General features: G+C 44.8%; 1 protein-coding gene across 3 annotated transcripts in view; it reads left to right on the forward strand.

Annotated features, from left to right (window-relative positions):
• The first annotated feature begins 410 nt into the window (after nt 1–410).
• Bmper (BMP binding endothelial regulator) overlaps nt 411–21446 on the forward strand; it is a 258564-nt gene continuing 237528 nt past the window's right edge. Inside the window, exons 1-2 of one of the 3 annotated variants that reach the window (XM_052754938.1) lie at nt 411–1179; nt 2178–2263. In XM_052754938.1, the coding sequence (XP_052610898.1) occupies nt 1047–1179; nt 2178–2263 (219 nt within the window). In that variant the 5' untranslated portion in view covers nt 411–1046. Of the gene's footprint in view, nt 1180–1256; nt 1355–2177; nt 2264–21446 lie in introns of those variants that run through there. The other 2 variants (XM_052754927.1, XM_052754931.1) reach the window with 2 other exon arrangements.

The raw sequence follows: 21446 nt of genomic DNA on the forward strand, positions 1-21446 counted from the left end.
CGAGTGAATGAATGATTAGTCTAACGCACCTCCCTGTCCCGGGCAGCTCCGGCTGGGAAGGGCGGAGTCTGAGCCAGGGATCCTCGTTTTAAGGGAGAAAGGCGCTGGCCGCTGTGCGTGTGTTAGCCGACCTTTCCTGTGGCTCCAACTTCTGTCTTCCCTAGTGTCAGGCCCGCAGGGGCATAAGCACGGAGCCTCATCTCCAAGGCCACTCGCCCCTCTGTCCCCTCAGCTTCCTGAGTCCCCCGATTTTCCCCGAGGGAGACAAGGGGGTGTGAAAAGTTGAGGGGGACCCTCCCGCACTCGGTCCGTGGCTCCTTCCGAAGCTGGGACAGCGGGAGGCGCCGGGTCTTCTGCTCCGGGCGTGAGCGGGTGGTGGCATCCCGGCTGGGGGCGGCTCCTCCGCGCGGGAGGAGGCGGTGCGCCGGGCGCTGGAGACGCGCCTTCCCGGCTCCGGCAGCTCCCCGGGGCCGGTGGCCGCCGCTGGGCTGCAGGGCGGGCTAGACCGCCTGGCACGGCGTTCGCGGGAGCGACTGTCGCTCCTGAGCTGCGAGGATCGTGGTCCCCCGGGCGACCCCTGCGGGCTCCGCACAGCGCCCGGTGCGCCCTTGTCTCTCGCAGCGAGCAAGCGCGCGGGCGGGACACAGAGCCGGGGACCCGGCGGGAGCTGCGCGTGCCGGGAGCGAAAGCCCAGCCCAGTGCCCGGCTCCAGAGCGGCGAGCGCACTCGGCAGCGTCGCCTCCGATCCCCAGCTCCCGCCGCTCCTCCACCCCTCCTCCCGGCCCTGCTCTGGCGCGGAGGGGCTGACGGCTAACCCGCTGCGAGCAACTCCCTTAGAAAAAAGCCGCCGCATTGGCCGAGGCTGGCCGCAGGACCCCTCCTCCCGGGGCGCCCCCACTCCTCCCCCGCCGCTCCGGGCGCCCGCCTCCCTCCGCCGACTGTCTCCCGGCACGCCGGCCCACAGCCCTTTTGACTGCGAGCGGCGGCCGCCGAGCAGAGGCGGCGACGCGGGACCTGCAGTCGCCCGGGATTCCCTCCAGGTGACGATGCTCTGGTTCTCCGGCGTCAGGGCTCTGGCTGAGCGTCCTTGCCGACGCTCGCCTGGGATTACCTGCTGCGTCTTGCTGCTGCTCAATTGCTCCGGGGTCCCCATGTCTCTGGCTTCCTCCTTCCTGACAGGTAGGGGGGTGGGGGCGGGCGGGACCAGTCCTCCGGGACGCTGGGGTGGTTCTTGGGAGAAGCGGCACTGGCTGGCTCGGGATGGGAAGGTGGGGAGCGCCCACCTTGCCTGCCCTTTCCGGGCGATGGGGATGCGGAGAAGCCCAGAGAAAAAGGGTGGGAAGGCTATGTTGAGGTAAAGATATGGGGTGTGTGTGTGTGTGTGTGTGAGTGACTGCTGTTTTTGACGGAGTGATTATACTCTGCTGTTTGAAGTTGAGAAATTCCTTGATTTACTTACGTTGAATCTTCCAATCAATCCTTGTTTTAATCTTAACGCCCCCCCCCCATGCAATTAAGGAAAAGACAGCGCCGTTTCCCGCACATCTCCTTTTCTCACTCCATAGGATTCCAATAAATCCACTGTGCTAGGCAGCGTTTTTAAAGCATGGCTTTCCAGACCTTGAATTTAAAGAAACGATCTTATTTTTAAAGGTTACTAATAGCAGGATATAATAATTATATGTTTTCAGGCAGGTGAAGACCTCGGCTGTTATTTTGAAGGACATGCTTTACTGACACCTGGTGCAGAAAACAGAAAATTTCTAAGAGAAAAGAGATTGCATTTTAAAAAATGATTTCAACTCACAACAGTAGGCAGATCCACCTGAAGGGCCCGTTTTTTGACATAGTCCTGAATTTCGTTCAAATTTAAAATTTTCCCTAATGACCAGTTTGGTGTGTGAGTCTGCATGTAGCTGAAATGCCTTCCAGAGCACTAGCATTATTAAATATGTGCTTAAACCAACCGAAAACAGAAAACCTATCTACATACTATAGTGACTTAAAAAAAAAAACTGTGTTAAGTAAAACTATTTCATATAGATTTGGGGAGATTTGTTTGTGTGAGCTTGATAAAGCATTATGCATTTCAGACTACTAGCATAAAAGGTAAGATTTTATAATAAGATTCCATTAAGATAGACTTAAGTTTAAAAATATTTTCATCTTCATTTCAGGATCTGTTGCAAAATGTGAAAATGAAGGGGAAGTTCTCCAAATTCCATTTATCACAGACAACCCCTGCATTATGTGTGTGTGCTTGGTAAGTGGACAAGTCAGGGGAAGTGAACTTAACTGCTGTCTCAGGCAAGTGCATCTGCTAAACATCACAGAATAACTGTCTTAAAATTGGTTTTGATCATTACCGAATTGCACATAGCTTGTGCACTGCATCTAGCTGAATTTCCTAGTTTTATGGATTTTGGCAATTTCTACCTCATCAGGCTGAGGATCCTTACCTTTGACATCACTGTTGTACAAGCAAAAGTCAAGACGGACTTGGTACACTGTTTCAGGAAAGCTACAGTTTGGAATGCCTGCCACTACAATGAAGTCATAGATATCACTACCACTCCACTTTATGCACCGGCTCGACCCTCCGAGCTCAGCAGGGAAATGCTGAGATAGCATTTAGGTACAGTGGTCAAGGATAAGATACTTGAGAAGGGAAAGAGATAACCGTCACAAAGGACAAACCTAGGGCAAGATGTAATCTTGGGTTGATTTCTCGAATTTCTTTGCCTGCTCTAGCTTAAGCTCTGTAATACAGGCTTCTTTTCTGAATTGAAAGCACAGGTCAGGAAGAAGGACCTATTCTTAACCGACACTTGGCTGTCAAATGCTTGGTTAGTACTGGCAGTGTCGAGTAAACTCAAACAGATCATTTATTTCAAGTTATTTTAGCTAAAACTACTGATAATTCTGAAAAAAAAATAGCCACTTGGAGGAGATTAAGTTTTACTAAAAAGATTTTTTGAGAGCCATATAGATCTACAAAGAGCAACATTTTTTGCTGAAGAGTGTTTTACAAGCCATTTACTTTTGGCAAAACTTAGTTAAAATTACACATCATAAAATCCTGTTGGAAATACCTTAAGGCGTTTAAGGGCAGATTCCTAAAGTGATGATGGCTTGTTATCCTAATCAGCAGTAGGGAACCACAGAGCATCTGACTCTGCTCAGACAAAAGCCACACTATCTATGCCTAAAGGACCCAGACTCCTTTGTGACAAGAGATGAGGTCAACATTAAGAAATGATAAATGAGTTTGTGCTTGCATTAAGTGATTATCAGGCTCTGGACTAAAGAAATCAACAGAAGCAGGTAAACATGCTTGTCATTGGCTGAGATGATGGGCACTGCTGTCTAATGAGAGGTGATCCTTCGTGTCCATAAGCTGCTGCCTTAACCATCTTTACTAAAGGGCTTGTTGGAAATAAGTTCTGAGTTTAAAATTTGACTTGGGTACAGATTTACAAGTGTAGCATGTGAATAATATAGTCTTCCCTTTTCGTTTACTTGTATACTGTGAATAAATGATTTTATTTTATTATCAACATCTTAGCAGAGATTATCCCAAAGAATATTTAAATATGCTGAGAGCTCTACATGTGAACATATTACTTTTCTGTTTGGTGATATTACTATTTGTGAAGTTTAAATATACATTTTGAATTTTGAAAACTATTACCAAGTAATATTATTAAACATTCCCCACAAAGCATTTTCCTTTCCTGGTATTCCTGTCCCCAAGATAGACAGTGCCTTTCTTTCAATGTGGAGACTTAGTAATATGAAAATTGACATTAGAGTTATTTGTTATGTGCTTTATAAAAGTATCACTTAAGTTCTTCAGGATAGAAAGAACATTTAGAGGCATCTGTAGAGGATAAGCCTCAGTCTTTTCTTGGGATCCTGGCAGTAGGTCTCACCCAAACTTCAAACTCCTTCCCTCGCTGCTAAACCCAGTGCTCTCTGACCATGACTTTGGCAGGGGTTTAGAAGGATGAGCCCAAGTTCTCAGTGCTGTTGCTTCTCATACATCTGTGACGGCTTAGTCAAACTGAGTGAGAGTGGGTGGTGAGCATTTCTCTCTTTGTCCACTCTAGTAAGTTCACAGGGGATCTGCTACACCCATGGATTTCTTGCTGGATGGTCAGGAGGCTGCTTGGTATTTTTGTGCTTTGGTTGGAAAAGAGATATATTTAGTAAATTGATAGTATTTGCAAGCAAACATTTCCAAAACCTTATTTATTTGCCAGGCAGTTTCTGAAGCCTGCATTATTTAACTTGATCCCCATAAAAATCCTTTGAGAGTTTTCTGGTCTTTTTGAAGATGAGGAGGCCGAGCTTTATGAAATTCAGTAGCTGGTGAAGGTCATACTTTATCTGCACAGTATTTAATATTTTATTTATCAAAATTACTGAGCTAACACTCAGGGTCATGGCTGTCTGTCTTGAGCACACACTCATAACTAGGAGAAATGGGCTAGCTGTTAGGCTAGGAGGAGAAAGGAAAAAGCCTGTTGAAATTTCCTTACCTTCAGGCCTTCCTTGAATGATTTTGTTTTGTTCCTTTGAGCCATTCAGAGCTCACTTAGTTAGCAGTTAGTCACACTGTATGAAAGCAAAAATCTCTTTACGATTTCAGCTGACCTGCAGGGAGCCTTGGTCCTGAGTGAGGTTTACATATGAATATTGGAAGACATGTGATAGTTTAACTCAGTTGTGGATTAGGGACATAGGAATATTTAGTTTGGGTTGGTCCAGCTTTTTTGGAATAAAGTAGTTAAGGCTGGGTGTAAGCTCCCCTCTTGTTTCATAACATGTATGAAAACAAAAGCCAACCTTCAATGTAAGCTTAAAAAAGATGAAGGAAGCTACAGTTGGAGGAAGTCAGTGGCACCAAGTCCTGACTGTAATTACAGTGTCAGGACTTGAAAAACCCCAGAGAATCCACTCAGCCTGATTTAACTTTCAAGGTTCGGAGCAGTTCAGAGATAGAATAAACATGTTTCTGTGGACGCTCTGAGGATCAGGACTGCAGTGGACATAGTGAGCAGAAAGGAGCAATTTCACCCGGATTGATCAGTTTCACAGGCCAGAGCATCCTGCCAGAACCTGCAGTGGTCCAAGAAGAGTCTGTTTGTTAGGTGGCAAGGGAACCTCTTTTAAAGGTGGGTGGGTGCTGAGTCTTCAGTCCCTGAATTCCAGGGCAGAGGTGAGAAGTGGGACCAGTTCTGGGGATCCAGGCAGGCAGTGTACTCTGGAGAAACGTGTGCTTTATTGTTTGGTGAAAACGCAAAGCAGAGTCTTTGCCCCTTATGATCTTTAAGGGGACCGAGGAACCTCAAACTGTTTTGTTTCATGAGTTCCCTCCTGCTAGAGTTAGTTCTCCAATAATGCCCAGGACAACATGTCGATGCCTGTCCCAAAGTCCTGCTGTTGGGGGCCAGTCACACTCAGGTACATGACCCTGCTGCAGTTCTCTGCCCCATGGCCACCCTCGAAACCCACCAAGTACCGGAGGAGGGGTGTCCACACTTCTCGGTCTTTCCCCACCTCGCTGCAGCTGAGGAAGTGGTGGGAGCCAGTGAGTTCCGCCCAGGACTAGAAACCTGAGATAACTTTGGAGTCTGGGACACTGAAAACCAGAAGTCGGAGCTTAGTTTGGCGTACATTTTGTTCAGCAAAAAACATTATTCCTGAGGTTGAAATTTCCTCTTTTAAATCCAGAGGCGCAATGCAGAAATGGACCCTCGCTCATAAAAAGCCATGCGAATTCCCTGCTACAAGAATCAGGCCCCACCTATCTTGGAGCTGACTGCACAGCTTAACAGAGTCGACCTTGTCTGCTTGTCTTCCACTTTCACAATCACACAAGTCCTCTATCGCCCAAGGAGCAGCTCGAGCATCTCCGAGTCTCAACTGCCTCCGCCTTTGGGGTTTCAGAGCTACAGAATCCTTCTGTTTTCCACGGTTCACGTTCTCACTGCCTGGAGTATGGCAGAGATCATCAGGGCTCATGTTAGGCCCCTGGTTGCAGTAGGATTCGAATCCTGTGCCAGTGTGTGCTGGGATACGAAGTAGCCTGTTGAGTCAGAGACATTGGGCTTGCAACGTGCACATGTAGAGAGAGCCGTGTCCTTTTCTCAAAAATGTCTCAGGTCATTTCAGAAGTGATCCAATTTATTTATTTATATTTGTTTTTGTTGTAATGTTGGCTGACTGCCTTTCACATAGAACCATTTTTGAGGAAAGGTTACTTAAACAGTTGTGCTGGCAAATTGACAAAGGCCAGCTCTGAGACAATTACTTCTCCACAGTTTTCTAGGCCCAGGGGAGCAGAGCACACCAGAGGCCATGGAGGCCCTGAGGCAGAACTGGGATGTGCACTCAACTGTCCACTTCAGCAATCTGCTTCTGCTGGTCGGTCACCTCTGGAAGATTTCCGAGACTCATCTCCACCTGGCCAGCTCAGGGCTCTGTGGGAGGAGTCAGAATGAATTTTGAGGGCTGGAGAGATGGCTCAGCAGTCTTCCAGAGGTCCTGAGTTCAGTGCCTAGCAACCACATGATGGCTCACAGAATGTTTTTTGAGCTGGTAGCACAAACTGGTTTTGGAATATGGAGACCGTTTCAAGCGTAGATGCAACTTTTGCTTGGCATCCTGTCATTTTGGGGAGGGGGTCTAGCTTAGGAATTTAAGAAGCCTGGTTTCAGTCAGGCAGTGGTAGCGCATGCCTTTAATCCCAGCATTTGGGAGGCAGAGCCAGGTGGATCTCTGTGAGTTTGAGGCCAGCCTGGTCTCCAGAGGGAGATCCAGGACAGCCAGGCCTACAAAAAGAAACCCGGCCTCGAAAAACCAAAAACAAACAAACAAAAAAGGCCTGGTCTCACGTCTAAGGGGTGGTGAAGGCAGATAGTTATGTCACCCCTCTAAGCCTGTTTCCTCACATGGAAAGTGGAATGGTTATCAGTGGATATCAGTCTAGCCTGTGGGGTTGCCATGAGAATTCAGTGATGTGGAACATCAAATGTTTAGCTTAGGGCTTAGACTGTAGGAAGTCCCCTGGGATGATTTTTTTTTTTCTGCTATTACTATGTTGGTATTATCCTCTAAATTATTATTTCCTCAAATGAACTAGTCTATAGATGTTTGTCAGAACAGAATACCCCGCAAAAAAAAAGCTGATGGAGAAGAGGCCTAGGGGTGATATCATAGACACCCTTCTCTGTGACCCAACTCCATAACGTCAGTAAAGCTTAGGGAGGCTTACGTCCCTCCTACTTGAGCTAGCTGGTCGAGGCTGCTCCTTATTGGTCCAGCGTTCTGTGGGCCCTGGTCTGAGTTTTCCCCTTGCTCTCTATTAAATATTAAGGAAAACTTTCCATGGGAGTGGGGCCTCCTTTCTTATAGGGTATTTACATCTCCGTGCCTGTGGGGTCACCTTCACTTGTACTTTCATTGGCAGAGATGGGGCTGAGCTGTGGTGCTCCGTCCTTCTGGAAAAACTGCCGAGTGGTCTGGCATCATGGGGATTTTCCTGGCCTGCCTTGTGGAAGTCTCGACCCAGCTCCAGACCTAAGTGCACCCGCCTTGGCTGCTCACTTACCCATTGCCCCCCTTCCCAGCCCCCTCGAATGCAGCCCTGCCTTCACCTTGTGCATCAATAGTAGCCCATGTTTCAAGTAAAGAGACTAACACTGAGGATGGAGTGTGCCCCCTGCTACACTGAGTGAGGCTGGGAGAACAGAAGAAAGTAGGGAGCCAGGCAGCCGGGGGCCAGGAAAAATAAAACCAGTGAATAAACGTTGGTTGGGTAAGTAGAGGGTCTCAGCTTCTCACACAGTCTTTGTGGCACTCAGAGTGGTTGGTGATATCCAGAAGCCTTTGTGATTAAAACAAGCGAGGGCAGTCGCCTCTCCCTCTTGTGTGTGGAGACCAGGTGTGCTCAGTGGACTTAGGGCCAGTCATCAAGTGACCTGGGTGTGTGTTTGGAGACCTGTTGATTCCTAGTTCTAATTTTATAGAACGTTGCTCAAGGTGTTAGGAGGAGCAGGCTATAAATTCAGTCCCACGGTACTTTTTCCTTCATTCTATACCTCTCTCTGCTTCCATTTTGTTCCATTAGTTCCAGCCTGATCCATGTTTAAGTCATTGTGCTGCTTGGGTGCCTTGCCTCCACAAGCCCAATGGGACAGATTTTACCCACGACCTGGTGGGGTAGAAGTAGAGATGCATAAAAAGGGTTTATAAGCTGGGCCTGTTCCCTTAAGCCTATGATCTTAATTACTTGGGAGGGTGAGGCAGGAGGATCCTAAGTTTAAGGTTAACATGGGTGACTTAGTGATAGGAGATCTTCAAGATGAAAAACAATTTTTTAAGGCTTTGGAGTATATAGGTCAGTGTTAGAGTGCGTTCCTAGGATGGGTTCTAAGTTCAATACCTGGTACAATAAAGTCATAAACAGAAAACAATAAAAACATAAAGAAACAACAAAACCAAAAAGATTTACAAGAATGACAGAGAAACTTACGACAGACTTCAGCTCACTTAGGTTATAGTTAAAATTGCATTCCGGTGGTGAGACCTTGGTGGAGGCAGGGGCTGGTAACACCGTCTGGGCAAAGCATTGCAGGAGGAAGAGGAGTGCGTGCTTGGGTTGTGTGAAGAGCCAGTCCAAGGCTCTTGAGGAGGAAGAGGAGTGTGTGCTTGGGTTGTAGGAAGAGCTAGTCCAAGGTTCTTGAGGCTCCGATGGAACGGGAGGTAAGAGCTCTAAATGAACCAGCCTGGGAGCCCTTGCATGTCACAATAAGGAAAAAAGTCCCACGCATGTTATTGGGGTCAGAAGGGGCCATTTAACATTCTTGTAAGCCACATGAAACAATAAGATGTGTCATTTAAATGCCTGTAGGAACTCTTGTGGCAGATGTTTAGAGTGGAGAGGCCTGAGTCTGGAAAGCAGACTGCAGAACTGTGGTGTGGTCAGGTGACAGCAAGCATCGCATGGCATGTAGTGGGGACGGAAAGGAGGTGTGGTGAGAAGTCGGTGTTGGGAGACGACTCCCACCAGTGCCCTGGTGGGGTGAATGGCGTGGAGGCTGTCAGTGCTCAGCGTTTAGCACTGCTGCTAGGATGAACAGTGGTTTGCTCTCAGAACGCCCCACTGAAACGCTTTTCAGGGTGCCGGTCTCTCCTCACTCTTACAGAGATCCTGTGCTCTACTGTGCTGCGTCACCCACTGAGCAAATTGGTTACCATAGGGATATGCATGAGTGCAGGCGTCGCTACAAGCCACAAGTGTTGACTCCCTTGAAGCTGGAACAGCAGACAGATGTGAGGCATCATGTGGGTGCTGGGAATTGAACTCTGGTCCTCTGGAAGAGGAGCAAGTACCTCTAACCACTGAGCCATCTCTTCAGCCCAGTTTCACTGACGACCTAAGACATTGGCTACTGTCTCCTGGAAAGAGGCATTTTGAAAACGCCCCATAGGCTCTTAAAATATGCATCTCGATCTGTAGAGAGATCAGGACTGGGTGACTGTCTTCATAGAAATAAACACTAGGGACATATGCTTGGGATTTGAATGGAGATTTTAAAACCTGAATCTGCAATGTTAACCAGGAGGGCCATCTTGACAGAAAAATACGTAAGGGGATCCTTATGTAAGTGAAACAGACTATAGTTATGGAGGCAGGAAGAGAAGGTAAAGGCAGGGGACAAGGCAACGGCGTTTGAGAAGACAAAGACCAGAGTTATGGAATGTGGAAGAAAATTACACTGATAATTGAAGGACAATTACAAAGTGGGAACTTTCTCATCATTATTACCCTGGACGGTCTGCGACAGGAATGGTCCTCATCCGCCTGAGAGCTGCTGGGCATTGACCATACAAGGGATTTGCTTGGAACCCTGTTGTCAATAATCCAAGCTAAGATTGCCATAGGGATTTTGAAAAATTAATGCAAAGATCACAACATTTTCCAACTTTGATTTTAAAAGATCTTACCAAAAGTGAATACATAAATACCACATGAAAATTTAAAAGGTACCAAAACAAAACTAATTTCATGGACAGAGGTAATATACCTTTTAAGCATGTTTTGGAATGTTTTTATGGTTAAATGCAGAATGGATCAGGCCACACAGAGGCATATTTCTTTTCTTAGGAATAAGAACAACAATATAAAAGAGTCTGAGTAATATTAAAACTTACCATTATAAACATTTAAGTTTGCTCTATTAAACTGTTAATGGTGCTTTAAAAATATTATGATATGATTTAATATCTTCAAATCTAAGTCTTCAAGTCAAAATATGTTCTTTGCTCACAAAAATTTTAATGCCCATTTTTACCAGCGATATACAGCATTGGAGGGTGACTTTGTGTCTGAGCGTGTGGGATCAAGTTTTACCCAGGTCAGTTAGTAGTTATCTGTCACTTAACATCTCTCTGAGCCTTAGTTGTGGGCTCTGGGAAAGCTGCTGAGGCTGTATAAGTCTCATTTTAGTTGGTGGGTTCAATGAGATGATGTTTGTGAAAGCCCTTTGTAAACAGTGTCAAGGGGATTATTATTAAAGGCAAAGACTTTTTAAAAAATGTGACATTTCCTGGGTGCCTCGGATGCTTATGCCCCTTATATAAAGTTGGAGAGCGTTTGCCTATAACTCATGCACAGCCTCCTGTATGCCTTAAATTATATCTAGATTACTTTTACCCCATTGATGTGGAGGGTCAATTGTATTATGCCATAAGCCAGGTTTGGGCTCAAAATTTATTAAGCACACACCTTAGGAATCGCAGTATAGTTCTAAGATCTAGCCCTTAACGGTTGTGTGGCTTTAGGTAAGTTGTGGAATATTTCTGTATCTTGATAGCCTCCTCTTCATGGTGATGCTCTTTCACACCAGGGTGTGAGTTAAAATATGTAAATTCTCTAAACCTGTTCTGGACTGTGGGAAAGGCTCCCATCTGGGAGTGTGTGGAATCACTGTCTGGGATCCTTCTAAGAAGTGCTTGGACTCCTAATACAATTGATTGTCAATGCCTGGGAAATGTGTTCCCTCTGAATTTGCTCAGGGTAGACACTGGGTCTCAAGGGAAGGTAACTTTGGTTCTTTTTGTACACAGACAGGAAGCCCCAGCACATTTGGAGGTTGGCAAGGTGGTTTGCTTGGTTTCTCATTCTGACGCGTTGACTTGCTTGATCTGTGTCTAACTTCGACAACTAATGAGTGTGGAATGTTCAGTGAGACCCAGTTGTCCTTTGGTGGTATTTGCCACTGCATCAGAAAGAGGTAGGCAGGAGGCACCAAGTAAAATTCAGCACTGAGCAGGCCTTGGAGAGAGTGTGATATAATCCGCTTGACTGTGCACCCCAGTAGCACAGGGTCTTGTTCCACACAGAGCTCAGACCAGATGAACTTGGCTGAATTTGAGCATGTGGACCCAGCACACATATGCTGCTTTGGCCTTGCTCTCCCTCTGAGAGCACCCCCTTTCTTCCTTCATTGCATGTGTTGTGTGTTGTCCGTATGCAGAACTTGGTTGAGTTCCTGCCTTAAGGGATGAAGTTCTGAAGAACTTGTCATGATCTTTCCAACTGCCCTATAGCGTCACTGAGAGGTCCAGGACCTTGAGACTTGAGTGGGAAGCAGGGCTGGAGTTTCCTGTTTATAGTTTAGGTTAACACTTGGGATGGCTCTCCCCAGAATGGAACTCCAAGTTCCAAAACATGACTCTCCCAGAAAGCTTGTCACAAAAGGTCACCCGCCTCTATTAACAACATCCTAAATAATCACTAGAACAACACGCACCCCCCCCCCTTAAAAAGCAAATATAGTTGCATTTGAAAATACAGACTCTCTTAGACATTAAGAGCTGTTTGTATTGTGATGAAAGGAATGAGCCCTCTTGTAGGAATATCCTGCTGTCAAGAGCAGAGTGGTTGCTGACAAGGCAGGAGCTGCAGGGCAGGGAGTTTCTTCCACTTCCAAAAGTCACAGTGAAAAATGCCCCCAGTCCAGTGGCTGGCCCTCGAAGCCCGGTCACCTCCAGCCCCATCAGTGAAGCTAACTTTGAAATCTTGACACAGGCCTTGGTGTTTATATTAGCTTTTGGATGTCAGTTCCCTTGGCTTCTGGAAGCTGACTCTGTTGAAAATTATGTTTTTCTTTGAAGGACAAAGGCCTTATTGTATGTACATGTCCTGTAGTGTAATGAGCTGTTAAGTTTTTTTGAATGTTAGGTGATGGGTGGGACTAACCCAGGTCTTTGAAATAAGAATTTCACAGATCTGTAAAACAAATGGCAATTTTAAGGTTCCATGTAGGTAACGTAATAAGGGAAAATCAGAGGGTGGAAGAGTGTCACCTTTACTGACCAGAGCACATCCCCCAAATGCATTGCTTTGATGGAATTATCATGAAATGCCTCTGAATGACGTTACCCTGGGGCTGCTTCAATGAGGAGAGTAATACTGGAAATCAGGACTATTGTGAACATTATGTTCTAACCTAGAGGAACTCAGGACTGTTGTGAACATCACATTCTATCCTAGAGGAACTCAGGACCATTGTGAGCATCTTCTAACCTATAGGAGGAACTCAGGGCTACTGTGAGCATCATATTCTATTCTATAGGAACTCAGGATTGTAGTGAGCATCACATTCTAACCCACAGGAGCTATTTTTGGTCAAATAAGTAGATTTGGCTCAATGGTTCCTTGTGGCTGCTGGTGGTATAAGCACAGACTGGGCATTGTAGTTAGGTGCAGTGGCCTCTCTAACCCAGCTGCTGGCCTTTGGATGCTGTGGGTGGCCACAGGAGGGCTGTTTCCAGGAGAAACCTGCTGGGCTGTGGAAAGGAGTCACACAAACCAGAAGACCTGAAGCTGCTCTTCCATTTCTTTGGGCCTCGATGAGAGGTCGCTAGCATCTTTATCTGGACATGTTCTTAAACTATTTTCTCAAAAGCTTCTGAAGCCTGTCTTCTGAGGTCTCTTCGGGGTTTAATCTATGAATTACAGAATTAACATTACAGCTTCATAAAACCCTTCCTGACATCTTCATTCTTTCCCATGTTTGTTCTTAAAACATCATGGTGAAAAATACTACTTTCTATTTTATTTCCTCATTTAACTACCGTTTGTACCGAGATAGGAAAATCAGTCTCTCTTGGCTTAGAGTGTGGACCAGCATTACATCAGCAACCTGGATGGGACTCAAAGCTTCTGCGTCTGCTACAGTCCACTACCTGGTGTATTCCTACATTTCCCTAAAGCATTAGTTCTCGACCTTCCTAATGCTGCGACCCTTTGGTGCAGTTCCTCATGTTGTGGTGACCCCCAACCATAAAATTATTTCATTTCGACTTTAAAACTGTAATGTTGCTGCTGTTATGAATTGTAATGCAAATATTTGATATGTAGGATATCTTATATTGGACCTCTAAAGGGGACATGACCCGAAGGTTGAGAACCACTACCCTAAAGGCTTCCAAGCACAGCCCACTTGGTCTCTCCTGCTTCCTGCATTCATCATGTAAAAGCAGAAGCATGGAAACATTCATGGAAGCAGTGTACTGTGGTCTCAAGGGACACCGATTTTATGAATGAGAAGACATGAAAGATGAAGCAGACATTCTCCCACGTGGGAGCTGCTATATCAGAACAGGTGGGATCTGCCATGTTTATGTCCTTGTGGGGAATTGGGCCTCTTAGGTTTTTGAGTTGTGGCTATTTCCTGTTTCCAGGTCCATGTGAAATAGTGATTCTGGTGCCTAGTGGGAGCCAGCAGAGTTGCTGGAGCCCCATTAGCACATGGGTGTGCACTAGTGAGGACTCAGGGTGGTGACTGAGGTGAGAATCTAGTCTAGGGGAGAGCTGGCTGGCAGGAAATGACTTGCCTTCTTTGTGTGTCTCCTTGGTCTTGGGCTGATTCAGGAGGGACAGTCCCTTTCCTTTGCTGGGACAGTGTGCATCTCCTGGACTAACTGTGTGATCAGGCAGCAGACTGGCTTCCTTTTCCCCCCTGGGCACAGGATGTTTGGGATTTAGTAAAAAACAGTGCATCCCCCTATTTCATCCTGAGCAAGAGCAAAGCCATATTAAGAACATTTATATTTAGGTACTCATTTGTTTGGTCTAGAAATACAAAGCTCTCAAATCTTGCTGTTATGAGATTTTTGATATTTATCTTATATTGCCTGATACAAACAGCAATTTCATATGATTCTACCTAATATATATTTTGAAGATCTTTTAAGGTTGGGAAAAAGAATTTATTTATTTTTAACCCTTTGCACGAATGGGAAGAGTATGTGTGTGAGAGTGCATGCGTCACCAGCCAGAAGCATCTGATGTCACTGGGGCTGGAGTTACAGGTGGCTGCATGCTGCCATAGGAGGACCTCTGGTCCTCTACAAGAGCAGTTGGTGTTCCTAACCACTAAGTCATCTATCTCTCCAGGTCCAACCCTGGGACTTTTGAAATGCACATATCTATCCTGACAGGTTATTGGAATGTACTTGAGTTCAGATTGAATTTTGACCAGATTCATGAACTAAAACAAAATGTGAAGATACGGTAAAATGTTTCTCAGTCTGTGATACAGCAAAGCATATCTCAGTCTCTGAATATCCTGCTCCAAATCCATGCTCTTTACATTCTCCAGCCCCATCTGAGAGCTACAGGGCAGTGTGTGTGGGGGAGGGGGAGGAGGCCTTCTCAACTCTGGGGTACAGCACATGCTCTAGCCTCTGCAGGGCATATGGGAATTGAGTTGCAAGACTAAAGCAGGAGAATGATCGATGGCTGCTCATTAAACTCACTGCATATTTATTGAGCATTTATGTTAATAATGCCCCAAGGCTCTGCAAGATTGAAGAAACAGTTTTTACACGAACAAAAAAGAGATTAAATTATGTTTGAGAAAGTTTTGAACTTAGGTATCTTTTATTGTTTTTGAATTCTTTGAAAGTTGATTAACATGTACAAGCCCAAGATACTAACTCTGGCTGTCATAGTTAATTATCTAGAGCAAACTATGCCTCTTTGCCTGATAAGATGCTATATATTTATGTATGTGTGTATAGGTGCAAGTAATGTAATATTTTAGTTTGCAGACTATTATTTGAGGGCCTAGAATGTAGGTGTGAGTGTGTGATGGGACCAGTAATTGCATATGTAGTTTGAGGCCCTGAGAAATGTATTGTGAACACTAGAGATAATTGACTGTGTTGTGGCCAGTGGTAGCCCCTGCCCCTTCTTCCTCACACAGTTCAGTTTTGACTCCCTGTCTTCGCTCATGGCTGTAGGTCATTAATAGTCCACAGTGAGAACCTTGCCTTCAGTTCTCAGTTCTCGCACCAGGCCCAAGCAGTGGGGCCTCTTTCATTTTAGTGTGCATAGGCACCACTGAGGGGACCTGCCTAAAAGCACACTTTCCATCAAGACACCGGAGAATATGTCATTCTAATAAACCCTCCTGGTGCTTTTTAATGTAGGGGCTACTAAAACAAAATTCTTCCCAATGGAAAGAAGCTTAATAGAAAGGAAAAGATGTAACTATAAATACGTTTTTATGTCCATAGTTAAGTCATGTTCAGGTACAATCAAGACTGTCACTGTTAAATAGCTTTGTAATAGACTATCGTTTATATCACATCACTTCTGTGAGGCTTTTCCCACATTTCTCTTGTACATTAATCATTGTTATTAAAGAATCGTTTTCTTTTCCATATTGTCTCTATCAAATCTCTGGTTTTTCACTTGGAATTAATCATTTGGTCTTCAAAGCCTGTATGTAGAAAGCTTTTATCATAACTCTCACTACTGCCTCCTCTGAAGTTTTGAGTTACATAGCTAGTTGTCTCCTTTGCTGGATAATATGCTTGTCCAGGACACGAGTAGTATCTATTTCCCGTGAGTCCTAAAGCCTGCAGACTAATGGCCTTGCAAACTTGAAACTTGGAGAGTCAAGTCTGTGTTTGCAATCTGGGGTCAGTCTGAACTGAATTTTCCTCAAAGCCACCTCGTGAGCTAGGACAGGGCTTCTCCAGAAACTGACTTCACAGCTCAGGTGGCAAAAGCAAATCACATCGCAGCCACTGTAAACTGGAACGACAGTTAAAGTACCAGAATTCTGCTCCAATCCTGAGCAGACTCCACTGGGAGCCTTTCCCAACCACAAGGGCTGAGAAGATGCCCCAGGGCTCAGTGAGAGGGGCCCACCAAACTGATTCACTGGGGAGTATATGTTTAGCAGTCTCCTGGGTCAGTTAGGTAGAACCCTCCCTGGTGCCTTTGGGTGGGATGGACTGGCCTCCTGGGTCAACACCAGCTCTTTCATGTGCTGGGTTCCCAAGGGGATGCTCTGTTTTCTGTGGTCTTTCCGTGATGGTCAGCAGCTGCATGATGAAGCTGATGTGATGTCTGTTTTTTTGCCTCTTTAGGATGAGGCAGCTAGATGTAGCAACCTGACCAAACATCCGGGGTTTTATGACTGTCTGCTGGGATCCAGCAGCACCTGGAGGGTTGAGAGACAAGTCACAAGGAGTAGAGGGCCAGGTGAGGCAGGGGTTAGAGACCCCTGTACCCCAGCCCCTAAGACCCTCAGAGCAGTCACAAGAGGCCACTTCCTTCTACTGACAATTCTTTCTGGATGTAGCAAAGACCTTCTTGACTAGAGCTGAGGCACCCTGGCAATTGTTGCTCTTTTTCTCTCTCCCTTGGCTTTCCTCCTCCTGTCTACACTTTCCTTTTTTTGCTCAGGTCGAGTGTGAAATCAAGCTGACTGGTTCTCATTCAAGTCACTGGTCACTTAAATGTTAGTCACATTGGTAGACGTTTATTAGTAAATTTAATGATAATTTAAGAAAAATTTAAATCACCCTGACATTCTATTGCTTCCGAGTCTCACCTTTATTATCTCTGACATTGTTGTTCTTCACTGTGTTATTTCTTTCTCTGTTATTAGCCCAGCATTTCCATGAGGTCACCACTCTCCTAATTTTTATGTATTGTTTTTTTAAGTCTCAATTTTTAGTTCTTAGCTGCAGCTAGCAAGCTGAAATGTACACACAGGCATCAGAGATGATGGTATATGTTCTCCCTGTTGACAACATGGTGGTGATGGTGTATGTTCTTCCTGTTGACAACATGGTGGTGATGGTGTATGTTCTTCCTGTTGACAGCATGGTGGAGATGGTGTATGTTCTTCCTGTTGGCAACATGGTGGTGGGACATTGGTGTGAACAGAGTGTGCTGTGTGGAGCTGACTGACCTTGGCCATGGATGATCTGGGGAAGAGCCAGTGCAGGGGCCACTTATAATCACTACTGAGGGGTAAAGAGGAATGGCTGGGTAGAGCTAATGTGCTAACTCAGAAGAGAGTCCAGTGGCCAGGTGAGGCCTCAGTAAACAATTTTCACTAACGATAGTTGCTAATATAATTTAGCCTAGCAAAAAGAAAGGTCTGGAGAAATCCTAACAGCCTTCCAGTATGTGGGAGGGAAAGATTATGTTGAAAGGGTAGAGGAGAACTGATCCTAAAGTTGCAACATATCCCTAGTTCAGCTTCTCCTCAAGGCTCTGCCTCTCACTGGCTTCTCGAATGAGTCCCAAGTTGCTTGTGGGGTCTTGGCTCCCCTGCTTCCTGGCTGAGGATAACTGAGTGCACAGGCTTTTTCTTGGAGCCCTGGCTCTGTTACAGATGAGTATCACGGTCCTAGTTTTGAGTCATATATCTTAGGATCAGAAATTGAAAGCAGGGTTTGACTGTGGTCTCTGAAAGTTGTAGCGTTTTGGCTTGAGGGCTTTGTAAAGCTGAGAAGAGAAATTTACACTGAGAAATTTTCTCTCTCAACGCTTTCCATTATTCCTACGTGCCCAGTGCTCTCTCACAACCTGTGTTGTTTTTAATACCCACTTGGCCTTCTAGTGAGTCTGAGCTCTCTTGTTTGGGGGTATTAATTCTAAAGCTTTCCCTTGGTATTCTCAGTACTTCTGGCCAATCAGAATATCTCTAAATTCAAATCTGTTTCCTCATGAACAGCGGCTGGGTGTGGTGATTACACAAGGGAAAGGCGTGATCTGTCGTTGTCAAGACAGTCTCTGATGAATGTTGGGCTCCAACCTTGGTATCTAGGTACTTGAGTGGTGGTAGGTGCTCGCTTGGTAGGTTGGGGGTAGGTGGTAGGTGGTTTGTGGTGATCACTGAATTAGTACCATAGCCCCAACCAGGGGTCACATATAGTTGTAAATGCACACACGTGTGAATGTGTCTGTGTGCCTAAGAACCCACATGCACTGAACTTTCTTAGCATTTGAGATTAGGGTTCTGATTAGTTGACTAACCTTTTTGTAATGGATATTTATCTTCTTAAACCATCTTGGCACAACTGTTGGCACATCAGCCAAGATGTTTTCTTCTTTCTCTATACTACTTTGTACATACCTATCATTGAAAATGCTGATAGTTCACACACTTATGTTCTCATCCCCCTCACTCCCCAAATCCTGAATCATCTACCTAAATATTCACTTAGTATCTCCATTTGGATGGCTAGCGGCATCTCAACTTGAAACAATGGATTAGGAGGTCACGTTTCAAACCTCCCCCAACCCCAGGTCACTCAGGCGTTAATGTCCATTACGGTGCTTGTTTACTCAGCCCCTCAGCCACTTGGTCCATATTCCTTGAAACCTTTCTATTGCATCCCAGGATGCAATAGGCCAAACCTTGAAAGTGTATTTGGGGACTGACGAGATGGCTCAGTGAGCAAAGGCACTGCCGTCAAGGAGGACAACCTGAGTTTGATCCCTGGAACCCATGTGGTAGGAAGAAAGAACTGACCCTCAAAAGTTGTCCTCTGACCTCCCCATATACGCAGAACACATTTTGTACACCTCCATGTGTGTTCACGCCCATACACAAATAGACATGTAACTTTAACAAAATGGGGCCCGAGAGATGACTCAGCAGTTAAGAGCACTTGCTACTCTTGCAGAGGACTTGGTTTGGTTCCCAGCACCTACATGATGACTTACAACCATCTATCTGTAACTCTGGTCCCAGGGGGTCTAACACCCTCTTCTAGCCTCAGCATGTATCAAGCATGCATGTGGTACAGGCACATGCAGGCAAAACACACACATTTTTAAAAACTCAGAAAATTAGATTATATATATATATATATATATATATATATATATATATATGCAAAACCAACTGGTGGCATCTCTTCTCACTGAGCCAAATTTGAAAAATAATCAGTCTTTAGTCTTATGCAGTTTGGCTCAGGATGCCATCTTTTAATTCATCCCCTTTCTTTCCTAGTCCAGCTGCCTCCTTGGTTCCTCACTTAACCCACATGACACCTTGTCCAGGGCATTTTGCACCTGTCCTGTTCTGTGTCTGGAACAAATGTATCCTGTATGCTTACTCGATCTTATTTCTTTGCTAAGGTCTCTGAGCAAATATTCCCATCTTAGAGGGACGTTTTAAAATTACTCCTCCACATAATGGCATTCTTTTCCTCTGTCCTGATTTATTTTCTTCAGAGCCCTCCCCAGTACCTGCTGTATCATGTAAATATTTGTTCCCTTAAGTCTTCTCTGCTAGAATGTCAGCTGTATGAGGACATGATGGCTCATGTACCCACAGTGTCTAGCTTAGTGGTAAGCTCAATTAGTCCATATCTATTTGATGAATAAGTTTGTGCCATTTATACTTAATGCTTGTGATTCAGTAATTTGATCTAAATAATCATCTTCCTTAATAATAGATTAAGAGCAGCTTGCCTTTCTACTGTAAACCCTGCTGCTTCTACATCATGATTACTAATTCTCCTTACAGATCACATTAACTTGTGATCATGCTTGATGCTGGGAAAGTGGTAGAAATGCACTGAAAGATGAGGTGTTATTCTAACAAACACTCTTGTAGTCACAACAATCTATGTAACATAGAAAGAAAAAATTGTAGGTGATTCCAGCTTCAGATGGTTCACTTATATATATTTTTTTCATTTATTAATTTTCTACTTTACAAAACCAATATATGTTCAGTAGAAGCTACATTTCATATCTTGAATTTGGATGTTTTCCTGGGCTAGTAATATATGATAGATAATTTTTTAGGGCAATGACCTTCCATTCAGCTTCAAGATAACAAGGCGGGGGGAGGGGGGAGCCAACACTCTACTATTGTACTACATCTTATAATATCATGATGGTAGTAAATGCATTTTCTATTTGGAGTATTTATTGATGCATAATTCCATCATAAACCAAGGAACATCCTATAAAAATGTATTTCAAAAGTACATGCTACAGCTCATAATTGTTGATTTTGAAAAGTTAATTAAAATCCACTTTGTTTGTAGCTTATATTTTACTTAAAATATGTTATAGGTATACATACTGTTAAAGCATGCTAATTATTGCAATTTCAATAAGAAAACAATTGCCTGTGATGAGCTCTCCTCACTTCTCCATGTATCTGTAAAGCAAATTGCTATAGCACAGGTGATTCTGAGCTGGGTTGCTGCTCCTTTGGTGGAGTGGGCTGTGCTGGCCTGGAAGAAGGTTCATTTGTGGGTTGTGAGTCCCAAAGGGCTGACATATAGAGGTCACATTCTGTATCAGTGAGATAATTGTATAATAGAACAGTTTAAAGGCTCATTCAATGGCCCACGAAGTGTCTAAAGAAGCAGGATGCCTGGGGTGATCTCAGAGGTTTTGGCGGTAGAATTTGGTTGTCATGTCTATTCCTCCATGATGGGCGAGCAGGGCTGCTGACCACTTCTGTGGCAGCACTGGAGATACTTTCGCTGCGTTCATGCTCCGCCCTGTCTTTCTTGGACTGTAAGCTCTTCTAGGGCAGAAGATGTATCTGATTCATATTTTCTGTTCCCAGCAAATCCTGGCAAAATGCCTGGCTCACAGCAGGGCCTCAAAAATATTTGCTAAATAGACTCATGTTTTTTTTTTTCTTTAGTAAGATAGAGTGAATTATGCAGTGGGAGTGTTTAATCCACAGGAAAATATGCTTATAGCCAAAACATCACAGCTCTGAAGGCCGATTGTTTTCTCCTGATGACTTTGCCTGTAGATCTGTCAAGGCTGAGAAGCCTGCCTTGAGAGTAAGGCTTTGTCAAGAGGAATGGTTGGGAATGATAACCAGGGTTGATGGTTTTAAAAATGATGTACGTAAGAATCCCTCCAGCAATGAGTTTGCACAAAGAATGCTTTACAGGTATCCAGCCTTTTCTATTTTTTCATAACACCTTTAATCTCAGAAACGGATTATGTGCTAATTTGTCTCTTACTGATGGTTTAAAGAGTTTGGAAATGGAAACTAGTAGATTAAAATTACATTCTAAGCCCATGAAATAGGCCTGTGGTTTCTCCAGTTCTTCCTGACATCTGCCTGTGCCCT

This window comes from Peromyscus californicus, unplaced genomic scaffold (assembly GCF_007827085.1).
Source record: "Peromyscus californicus insignis strain IS unplaced genomic scaffold, ASM782708v3 Scaffold_11__1_contigs__length_118956290, whole genome shotgun sequence".
NCBI lineage: Eukaryota > Metazoa > Chordata > Mammalia > Rodentia > Cricetidae > Peromyscus > Peromyscus californicus.